The 12,437-nt window shown below is 39.6% G+C and overlaps 1 protein-coding gene across 2 annotated transcripts in view; it reads right to left on the minus strand.

Moving 5' to 3' along the window:
• The window catches only part of NSF (N-ethylmaleimide sensitive factor, vesicle fusing ATPase), a 147,778-nt gene that overhangs the window by 33,028 nt on the left and 102,313 nt on the right, over positions 1–12,437 (minus strand). For both annotated transcript variants that reach the window (XM_049637588.1, XM_049637589.1), the window contains exon 15: positions 10,425–10,558. In XM_049637588.1, the coding sequence (XP_049493545.1) occupies positions 10,425–10,558 (134 nt within the window). The remainder of the gene's footprint in view (positions 1–10,424; positions 10,559–12,437) is intronic.

Here is a 12,437-nt window from a genome sequence, read left to right on the forward strand (position 1 = left end):
CCTGGCAAAGTGGACAATCTAGATAGTAAGTTCCTCCCAGCATGCTATCTGTTCTTTAAGGTAGGAACTGTCTTCCTCAGTATTAGGTTTGCAATGTCTGACACGTCACTGGTGCTTAATACAGGTTTCCTGCTTGCGTGTGTGAAGGAACACCTCTGTTGCTTGCTTTCCTTTGCACCGTCCCCTTTACCCCTTGCTCACTCTCCCACACTGTGTTAAATCCCATTTTAAAATCCCATTTACTCTTGCCTCCTCGGCTATGTACCTCCCTGCTGGATTGTGAGGTGGATAAAAACTTTATTCGTGTTGTCCTTAGGATCTGGCACAGAATAGTATTTATACTTGCCCAGTGGATTTGGTGGTTCAAACGACACAAGTTCTAATTCCATCTTGCCATAAATCACTTGTCTCTGTTCCGTTTTGGTACAGCATTTTGTATATTGTGCACATATTAAGGGTCCATTGTATTCTTCCTTGTATTATACTAGACTATAAGCCCTTTGAAGGCAAGTGGTGTCTTAATTATCTCTGTATCCTCACATTACTTAATATAATGCCTTACCAGAAAGTAATCAATAAATATTTTCTGTAAGAGTAAATTTGCATTTTAAATTCAAGCAGAAATATCAACGAGTAGTTGGAGATGTATGACTGAAGTCAGGGTATGGAGCTCACCTTCAGGGCAGTCAGTGATTGCTGAAACCACGAGAGGGGATGATATCTTCAAGGAGAAATGGTAGAGGTAAAAGAACAATGGGTCAAGGACCAGATCTTAGAGCGTTGGTCTATTCATTCATTCAACAAATAATTTTGAATTCCTATTATGTGTCAAGCATTAATGAAGGCAACGGAGAGAGTAGCGAAAAAGACGTATACGATCCCACCTCCGCAAAAACTGGAGCGGGGGAGCAGGTCCACGTAACCGTGATGAAGCATGACGCTACTATGCTGGAGGAAATACAAGATGAGATGGTGGTGTATAGCGAAAGAGCTGGGGTAGTCACTGGGGAGACCCACACACGAGCCGGCATGTGGTCGGACTGTAGTTCTCCACCCCCTCTCACGTCAGGGATGGCTACGGGGCTTGTGTCGGTTAATGAAATGTGACTGGAAATATAGATCACTTTCCGAAGGGAGCTTTAGGAGCTACTGCACGATTCACCACGTTCCCTTTATCTGGCCTCGGCTATCATGCCATCACATGTGAGATGGAGCCTCTGTTACATGTTAGTTTGAGTCTCTGAGAAACTTCAATGAGCAGAGCTCCCCCTCTGAGCCAGGATGGACATGCAGTGTGAATAAGAATTAAACTGTGTTATGTTAAGCCACTGAGATTTGAGGGTTGCTCAGTATTGCAGCATAACTTAGCCTATCCTAACTGACACCGAGGATTATGGAATCAACGATGGTGTCCTAAGTTTAGGAAGTGACATTTAAGCTGAGACCTGAAGGATACACAACCCGTGGAAAACGGAGAAGAAACTGTTCCGAGAGGAGCATACTGAATATTAGGAGGCTCAGAGTGAGAAAATTCAGAAGCACTGCAGGAACTGACATATAGTCAGTAAGAATTAAAATGAAGACATGTTGGTGTGGTATGTGTGGGAAATGGAGAGTTGAAGCAGAAGAGGTGACGAAAGAGCCTGGACGCGAAGTGTCTTACATCTCGTATGAGTTGAAGTTTTACTGTAAGGAAATGAAAAGCCACTAAAGGATTTTAAATAATGGACTAACATGTCAGGTTTATGACTAAGAAACATTTTTCTGCCTGATGTAGAGAAAGCATCAGAAGGGAGTAATCATTGTTTAATACTGTAGAATTCCAGGTGAAAGATAATGGTGGTCTGGAAGCGGGGGGGGGGGTGTTCTAGAAGTGGATGGACTCTAGAGATGTTTAGGAGGCAGAACTGAAAAGACTTGGTGATGAACGGGTGTGGTAATGAGGAGGAAACTAGAGTCAAGGGTACTTTCTGGTTCGGCCACTAAAATAGAGAACAGAGGAGAAGCTCGTCTGGGGATGGATCATGATGAGTACATGTAAAGAGCAGGGAAAGAGAAGCCCCTCACCTCTCCTTGCACCGCCCCTCAAAGGGAAGGAAAATAGGACATTTATTTCAGCCTCCTGATACATAATGATGGACCCTTTTAGGTTTGAGTTGGTGAATTCAAGATAGTAGAAAAGTTTAGAAGCGGTTCCTTAGTGGCTCTTTGCTATTTTTTTGAAGACCGGACCCAATATAGCAGCAGCCAGTGTGGTATCCTATAAACTTTAGTGATTTCAAGGAGTCCCTGAAAATAATGCTTGCTCTTCAAATCACTGTTCAGAATTCCACAAAGGCTCTGATGCCATCATGGAACTCTGTCTGTCAGGCTGCAATATTGTGGGTTAGAGCCACAGGGCCCGGGGACATGGTGGACTGGCTATTATTTGCAGTACTAGCTTTTTCCTGAATCAGTCCGTCTCCCTTCTCAAGAACAGTGGAGAGCTTACACTGCTACAGAAATCTTACTCGGGACATTGCTGGGGTCAAAACTGATGATAAATTGGTATGCTGTCTCACCAATTTACCTCAGATACTGTGTTCATGAAGCATTACAAATCCCTTCAGAGTTGACTGCATGATTTACCTGTAAGATTTTAGAAGAAAAGTACCTACGGCAGTCATTTAATGTAGTTGTTTTTTTTTTGGTTTTTTTTACAGACAGCTCTTAATGTACTAATTACTATCATGAGGAGAGGAGCACTCACAGCGAACTCTCTTAACAACCTACTAACCATGACAAAGGCTGTGCGATTCCAGTTGTAACTTGACCAGTTTCAGTTGACAGGTCAACTGAAACTCCTTTGGGTAGCAACTCTGCTCTAACTTAAATACACACACCCCTTTCACTTCTTACACACGTAATTCTTTACTAGTGTGATGGAAGGTCACCACCCTTCCCCCAGATCCCTGTTTCTGGCCTAGTGTCCTCAGTCCCTTCCAGTCTAGGCTCCCTGGCCCAGGCCCCAGCACAATGTTCACGGTCAGATTTGACTGACAAGTACACGCAATTAGCTGCCAGATGAAAATCTAAGCGAGATATTTACACGGTGAGTTGGGAAGTTCTACCACACCTTTAGGTAGATAAACCCAAAAAGGAAGAGTGGTACCAGAAAGAAAGATGCAGGAAAAAAAAAGAAAAATGTACAAACCGCCCCAGCTGGAGCACTAAAACTGACGTGCCAAACTTACCATCGCTAAGGGCACACGGCAGATAGATACACAGTGCCGCTGCACAACAAATGACGCCAAACAAAAGTCAGGCAGATGGGCTGAAGCTGGGCTAGTGGTCGTTCTCAAAGACTCCTTGTTTGCTTGTTTTCAAGATTTTTACTTTTAAGTAACCTCTACACCCAACGTGGGACTTGAACTTACAACCCTGAGATCAAGAGTCGCACGCATGCTCTACCAACCGAGCCGGCCAGGAGCCCCTCCCAAAGTGTCTTTAAAAATTAATTTAAATTCAGATCCTCTCACTTAGTACGACAAAAGTACGTACGATGCTCAAGTTTCATCTTAGTGGAGAGGTTCTCAGTTGGGGATCAGATAAGTAGTTATCATGCAAACCAGGACACCTGAAAGTAGGGAGCTGTTCATAATCATGCTGGAAGAACAGGTAAAAACCAGGATTGCTCAAAGCAAATTGGAATGTCTGGTCATCCTCGTTTTATCAGGAAGTTTCCTACAGGAAACTTCTCAGTATAAAATTATCAGCATATAATATCAGTAAATATCAGCAGGTAAAATTATCAGTGTATATAGCGTTAGAGTCTGATAAGAAGCCTGAAAGAGAAGGCTAAAGAAAAAGAATTGGAAGGACTGAAGAAAAAGTGCATAAAGAATAGCATTGGTCAACACAGACATAATGACAGGTCTGTTCTAGAAGATGGACAGTTTCTCTAGAAAACAGAGAATCCCACAGTCTATTTCTACTCTTGAGTACCACGTCTCTTGTATGCCAGGTAGGCAGCGGGTCATAAGAGACAAACTAAAGTACGAGGAGCCTGGGCTGAAGGCAAGAACATGCTGGAAGCACTACGCAAGCACGGAGGAAAAGAGGCGTGGGGCTCCTGCCACAAAGGGCTCGGGGCAGGTCTGATTATGGTCCTCAAGGACACTGCAAGTTCCCCAGGCACAGAGCCCACTCCTGGAATCTACAGACAAGCTGGGAGCCACCTGTGTGTAGGGGAGGGGCAGCAGCTGCAGCTTCTGGAGTCTACATGAATACACATGGGAACATGCCAGCATGAGCTCCACGTTAATCCCAGCCTTTCAGAATCACAAACCACAGTAAAGCATGTTGTAAGTGGATTCTATCCTCCATTTTCTATAACCTCATTAGTGCTCCGAGGCAAGTGAAGCCAAATTCTCTGGTTCTTCTGGGGCTGAAAGAGTTCATCTCAATTCTGAAGTGGTTGGCGTGAAGCACCTAGTTAGGAGGAATCTGATGACAGTAGGAATCTGATGACTTAGAAAATCCTTAATGTAGTAAATCTGTCAGCAATTAGTTGAAAGCATACCCTAATCATATTTGGTAGCATATAAAAACGTAAATGAGCAAATTCAAATCGGCGCTATCAGTAATAATCTCTAGTTTCTAAAAATAACCTGGGAGTAGACCAAGCAAACATTAGCTGTCTTCTAATGAAACTGCCTCGGGAAGTGGACCTAAACTTTTGGCAAAGCACTAAAGCTTCCTGGAATGACCTTAAAATCCCTCATTTGTTCTCCCTGCTTTTCAGGAAAAATTCTTACATTTTTCACATAACACAAACCACAGAGTGGGGTATTCTTAATAATATAAAAAGTCACAAGGTCTGCAAGTTCCACTAAAGATCTGCACTATTCTCCTTTGTGTGCCAAAGAGATACGAACGCCCAAAGACAGAGGGTATCAAACAAAACAACGACATGCGCCCGCCCCCCAGCCATGCAGGGACCAGCAGTCACTTCCGGAGTGTCCACTTCTCTCATTTAATACGTGCACAAACTTCGGCAAATCAGCTACCTGATATATTAGGATGTTAACCAAAAACATCCAAATTCTGTTGCTTAGTAACTGCTGTCAAAAGATCCAATTTCCAGCTCTGCTCTTTGTATGGACTAAACCATGAAAAGAGGAGGATTAGGCACCATGATTCTGTTCTGTACAGACTACAATTTGCAGTGGGATTTACAGGAGGATATTCAGAGAAGATTATTTCCTTCTTGCAAAGCTAGTGGAAAGGAAAATTTCTCCCATTAATTTTCAGTCCTTTAAAAACAAGACCATATTATGTTATTAGTGGGTATAGTTTTATAAATCACTGATATTCCTACTTAATTTTGTTCAAACAATTTAGTCACACTAGATTGTTCCATTTCATCTCTGTACTGATCGTGTACTCGGAAAGCATCAAGATTAGGTAATTAGTTAAAATCAAACTCTACTGTTTTGTTCTTTTGTTCATTTAATGGCACTAATAGAAATAGCAAAATAGATTTTTAAAAAAATATAGAAGCAAAATGGATAAAGGAACAGAAATTTAAAAACAGAATGGAGTTGGGACGCAAACATAAACTAGGGAGAAGAAGGTCTGTAAATCCTTCAAATATCTTAATGGAACACGTGGTATCCCCGCCCACCCCACCCCTGAATGTGGGGATAATGGCAGTGTTGAGAAAGGATTTCTCTCCACAGAGAAAGGATTTATTAAGCAAATTAAGAGAAGTACAAGGTAAATTTTTAATGAACTGAGAATAAACTATCATGTATTTTAGCACCCTCCATATGTGAACAAGAAGCAATAGCTTAATTACAATTAAATCTCTAAGATACTCATTAAAACAGGCCGAATGGCCTCCCTACTAACAAAAACTCTTACCTCTTGGTTTAAGCAATAAAATGGTACATAACGATATTCTATGAATTAGCTAGTCAGATCGTCTTTCTTTAGCAAAAATACGTTAAATTATATGAAATTACAGTTTTCAAATTCAACTATTACTGTTACAAAACATTTTAAAAAATCTTTCAACTTGAGTACTTACTCATTAAAATGTAGCTGAAGAAATTTTTTAAATGTTTGTTTTTGAGAGAAGGAGAGTGTGCGCATGCACGTGCACACACACATGTGCACGCATGGGTGGGGGAAGGGCTTAGAGACAGGGAGAGAAAGAATCCCAAGGAGGCTCCAGGTTGTCAGGGCAGAGCCTGGTGTGGGGGCTCAAGTTCAGGAACTGAGACCTTGACATGAGCTGAAATCAAGAATTGGATGCTTAACCGACTGAGCCACCCAAGTGCCCCTGAAGAAATAATTTTAAATACCAATCTTTTACCTCACAAATTGGCAAAAAAAAAAAAAAGTTTTATTTTTTTTTAAAGATTTAATTTTTAAATAATCTCTACATCCAACATGGGGCTCGAACTCACAACTCCGAGATCCAGAGTTGCATGCTCCACCAACTGAGCTAGGCAGGCACCCCAGGAAAAATATTTTAATAATATCAAGTGTAGGTGAGAGTCCAAGGAAACTGACATTCACATGATGGGGCTGCGAATGTAAACTGGTATAACTTTTTGAAGAAGTACACTTTATAAATCAGCAGTATTTTTACATAAGAGTTTTGATACCAATATTCATCAGAAATCTTCAAAATATCAATGTTTTTACCTCAGCATCCCAATTCGGAGAATTCAAGGAAGTAACCAGAAATGTATATACAGCAATAACGATAAGTAAAAATAACCACTACACTTTACTGAGCACATATTCTATCCCAAAGCACTGCACATACTTTACAAAGATTACCATCTCACTTAATTCTGAATATTATCTTCATTTCCTAGACGAGAAAACAGAGGCTTATAAGTTAAGTGACTGTAAGACCTGGTAAGTGTGGTGGAGCTGTGATTCCAAGGTAGATCTATTTGAAACCTAAGCCCAAGTTCCCAGCCAACAGAATATGATGCTACTCTAAGAAAAATCTAGTAAGAAAATGGGGACGGTGATTTCTCTAGTTTGATAGTTCTAAAGAATATTATTTTTCATTGTGAAAAAACCTGGAAACAAACTAAATGTCCAGCAAAAGGCGAATATTTCAATGAATATCCTACAGGGGTGTCTGGGTGACAGTCGCTTGAACGTCCAACTTCAGCTCAGGTCATGATCTTGTGGTTCCTGAGTTCGAGACCTGCATTGGGCTCGCTGTTGTCAGCACAGAGCCTGCTTCAGATCCCCTGTCTCCCTCTCTGTCCCTTCCCTGCTCATACTCTCTCAAAAATGAATAAAAACATTAAAAATAAATAAATGAACATTATACAGTTATTGACATAATACTGAGATACATTTTAATGACACGGAAAAAGGCTCGTAATAGATTAAATGAAAAAAGCAGGTTTCAAACAGTATGTCCAGGGGCACCTGGTGGCTCAGTCAGCTGAGTGTCTGACTCTTGATTTCATCTCAGGTCATGACTTCAGGGTTCATGGGACTGAGCTCCACCCTGGGCTCCGTGCTATTGGTGTGGAGCCTGCTTGAGATTCTCTCTCTGCCCCTCCCCTGCTTGTGCTCTCTTTCTCTCAAATAATAAAATAAACTTAAAAAAAAACCCCAAAACCCAGTACGTCCAATGTGATCCCCCATACACAATGCATGTGTATGTGTGTCGAAGCATACAAGAAAGTTGAAAGATAAACATGGATTCTTTTTCTTTTCTTCTGTGTTCTTTTCTGTATTTTTAAAATTATTTTTGTGATCAGGAAAAGCTACATCTTTGGGGAGGGGGGTAGAACTCAAAAAGAAAGAAATGTCCTCTCCACAATCAATAAAAAATTATAGATTATTTGTGCTCTGGGGAAAAAAAGAAACAAAGAAAGAAAACATCTTCCCATCCTTACACTAAAAATGGAGGAAAGATTACAGCAGTGGGAGGTAGACCAGAAGCACTAAGGAATGGCATTTATATTTCATTTTCAAAAGCAGCCTGGAAGACTTAGCACCTTTAGACTGGTTTGAGCCCTCAGGCGTTTGTCAACCTATCATTAGGCAACAATGTGAAAACTATTTGCAGGGTAGGATTTTGCAATATTTCTGATATATTTCTAAGACTCCTAGGCTTCATTCTTTGTTCTGTACTTTAGTTACAGGGAATGACTTTTTTTCTTTTTCTTTTTTTTTTTGTCAAGAAAAACCGAAAAGTCTAATAGGAATTTATAATACTGATGACATGGAAATAATTTTTGTAACTTTAAGGGTGCATGGATGATCCAGACAGTGAATCATGAATCGAAACAATTTTGAATAAGCTTGTATAGACACTTATTTTTATATTCCTTAGCCTTCTGCTCATCTAAAACTCTACCTTGAAAGGCTTTAACAATTTAAAGATTAAATCATAAGTTATTAAGTCATTAATTTAACCATTTAACCCTCTAAGCCCAGCATCTATTACCTTCCCCCCTCAAGTCAATTTGCAAGAGATTAAAATAATAAAAATGATAATATCTCACACTTACAAAGCAGCTTTGATCTGTAGGAGCCTAAAGTGCTTTTTTAAAACTTTATAGAAAAACTAGGACCATCCACCCACATCTCAGAGTACATCTGAGGTAGAAGCTGGCAGCTGGTGAAAAGCAATGGAGTCATTTACCATCTGTACAGAAGACTACTATTTTTGAACAAGTATAAGGAATTAGAGGACTTAGGGAAATACAAACAGAATTAGCCGCTCAATTAAGTGGTACGTTCAATGGTCACAGGGTCCAAGGGCTATTATTTAAAGTTTCACCAGAGGAAGTTGTTTAAGGGTTCCCCTGAGAAGGAAAAAACTAAAAAAGAAAAGCAACCCCTACCTACATTAGGGAAGTTACTGGTTCTAGTGATTCCGTCTAGATTTTCCCCAGAAGGACAGGTACTACCGGTGTCACCTCAGACACAGAAAAAACTATGACATTTAGGTTCTTTTTGTGTCTTTTTGGGTTCTCTTTCACACCCAATTTCAAAGACCTTTATAAAGAATGTTGATCTGGGGTGGATTAAATGGGTGACGGGCATTAAGGAGGGCACTTTTCAGGATGAGCACTAGGTGTTCTATGTAAGAGATGAATCACCGGGTTCTACTCCTGAAGCCAAGACTACTCTATATGAACTAACTTGAAAATAAATTCATTAAAAAAAATAAATTAAAAAAAAAAAAACCTAGAATATTTATCTTGATGTTACAGTGTGTAGGAGAAGAATCCTGGTTCAAGCTCTGCCCCCTCCACCCATTTCAAGCACCTTATACCAACAATCTTCTGCCACCTGCACAAACGAGAAGCTGACTTCTCAATTTATATGTATTTTAAAATATATTTTCCTCTTCTGTCTCTTCCCTTAAGAAACCCCTAAAGTCATATCCTATATCTTTATAAAGTGGGAGCCTAGGAACAAGGTAAAAGAACTCCTGAGCTATCTTTACCAGGCTGCACTCCAATTCTCAAGGCTCTTTTCTCGGATTCTGATTTTCCCACATTTCATTAACTTAGAGTCAGTTCATATCTATAAAAGTTCAAGCAAGAAAAATAGGATTTAAGTAGGAGAAATACTTCGACTAGATATAAAAAATAACTTCTTCACTGTCGGGGAGTACACCAAATCAGAATATCGACGGGAACACTGGCTCCCAAGTGACAGCCATTAAGTCTTATCAGTGATTTTTGTGTTTTTAAAGAGCAGCCACTTGCTATCCCAGAGGCCTTACACGGCACTTGCTCAAACGTAAGAGATGGTCTTAGAGTCCTTTCAGCTCTGGGACTCTGTTCTATGTTGCTCTTCCTTTCACTGACGGTTCAAAGTAGTCATATTAAGAAGGCGACAAATGGCACTTGGAAAGAAAAAGAAAGATGAGGACTGCATCGAGTCGCCAAGCAGATTGTGATCATTACCTACTATATCACCATCCTTTTGTAGGGGACTTGAGAATAGCTTTCCAATGATCTACCTCTGTTCTTTCCCAAACCACACAACCTAACTGATCTCCAAAAGTTTGATTTTGTACATTGATTAAAAAAAAAAAAAAATCCTAAATGAATTTGCTCCACTCTACTCAAATACTTTTAACCTGATCTTTCTTTCAATCAAGTCGATACAAACTTAAGAGATGAAAATTAATAGTAATACGTATTAAACAAAACATAACTTAGAAGATAAAGGAATGCTAATAAAAATGCATTACAAAGTTAAATCTATCTAAACAGTCCCGTTTCCCCCCAAATTCTGCTGATAATTTAGTTCCACTTGAGAAGAACATAGCTGCTATGGCTTTTACATATATACAGGTACAAAGATAGACAGATATGTACATGTGTACACACATGTATCTAAGAGATAGGAGATTCAAATGAAAGCAAAAATCTTGATACCTTCTTCATGGCCTGACACTTGGCTGTCTCAGAAAAGCCAATCATCTTATCAGGAGAGCAGATCTTGATGAAGGGGAAGTTGGATTCCTCTGCAATCTTTGCAGCTAAAGCAGTCTTCCCACTATGAGGAGGGCCTGCATAAAGATATGAGCAAGTCAGGGGAAAAAAGCCAAACCAAGCAAAGGGGAATAAAACAAGTTTAAACTTTTATCCACAATGTACTGAGGTCTCAACTAGTTGCTCATTAACATTTCCTGACACAATTTCACAGCAGACATGTTTTCTCTTATTTATTAGCAACTAAACTTAATGAACTGATTAGCATTTCTCAAAGGTATGATGAAATACATTCCTTCTTTCTTTCTCATAGTCTTAATCTTTCAAACTTCTGGCTAAATATATAATATGCAAGGGTTTTGTTTCTTAAAAAAAAAAAAAGAAGAAGAATACCTTCAAACACATTATCTGTCCTATGTTATTAGTTCTACCAAATCACTCATCTAATAAACAAATACGACCTTCTTAGGAGATAATATTGTGGGCAGGGGAAAACTGCCTTATTAGAAGCAAATACGACTTTAAAAGCTAAAATTTTAAAGATTTAGGCCTTCTCATAAAGGCAGCCAAATCTATAAGCTTAACTGTATTTAGACATCTTCTCCTCCTTCCCCTCTGTGAAATGGAAGATGTGTCCCTTTTCCACCCATAAACCAACCGATTCTTCCTTCCCATCTTCTCAAGAACCTGACATTACTGACTGTATCCTCTTCCCCATATGTTCCATCTCTTCGTCTTCCCTGGTCTTTCCAATAGCATTTAAGCACATTTTAGCACAAAGCAAAAAAACTTTCTGGACTTCACACCCCTCAACATTAGTCTTGCTTCTCCCTTCAAAATGAAACTTCTCTAAACAATTATCTACACTGGCTGCCACTTTTCATTTTCCCTCCATTCTCAAACAAATGCTATGGTTTCCATTCCCATTACATGGAACAGGCTCCTATCTGGGTCATCAATGACCTCTATGTCACCAAATCCAACAGACACTTTATCTGTTGGCCTCTTAGGAATATTTGATACAATGGGAGAACTCTTCTCTTTTTAAAAATACTTTTCTTGGCTTCTGTAACAGCACCTTCTCTTCTCCCCCTCTTACCTCCCTGGTTACTCTTGCTCAGTCTTTGTCAACTCTTCCTGCTTTACTTGCTTCTTAAATGTTGACAAACCTCAGAGATCAGTTCCAAGACCCCTTTTCTTCTCAACCTACTCCCTTTCTGTAAGTAACCTCACCCAACCACCATGGATTCAACAACAGTCTATACACAGACAACTCATAAATGTTATTGTCAGCCAGACCTCTCTTCTGAGCCCACATATCCAATGGGCTGCTCAACATTTCCAATTCAATTATTCTATAGGAACCTCAATCTCAACATGTCCAAAACTGAACTCAAAACCTTTCTTCTTAAAATCTGCTTCTCCACTAGTGTTCCCAATCTTAGTACACAGCACCATTTACCAGGTTGTGTATACTAGAAACCTGGTGATCATGTTTGATACCTCTCCCCATATTCAATCTAGTTATTTAATATTTCTAAGCTTCAGCTTCCCCATCTACAAGATAGGGATAACAGAAGCATCTGCCTTCATAGGATTGAAGTGGGGTTTAAATAAGATAGTGTATGCCAAGTGTTAGTAGAGTGACTAACCAATAATAACAATTCAAAGAATGTTAGCTTAATTATGAGTAATAACAATGATTATTATAAATCCTCTTTCCTTCTACCTCCTAAATATTTCTCAAAATGGTGTGCTTATCTCCATCTCCACTACCAGGATGTTACTTCAAACCACAATCAACTTTCATCAAGGTGCATTAATGCAACTGCTTCTAACCATTGGTTTCCCCTGTATCTTTTTTGACTCTCCAATCCATTCTCTGTCACAAAGCGGTCACGACATTTTGAAAATACAAACCTTATCATGTCACTTTACTGCTGAAAACCCTATAAA

The sequence above is a fragment of the Panthera uncia genome, chromosome E1 (genome assembly GCF_023721935.1).
Source record: "Panthera uncia isolate 11264 chromosome E1, Puncia_PCG_1.0, whole genome shotgun sequence".
In the NCBI taxonomy this organism is placed as follows: Eukaryota; Metazoa; Chordata; class Mammalia; order Carnivora; family Felidae; genus Panthera; species Panthera uncia.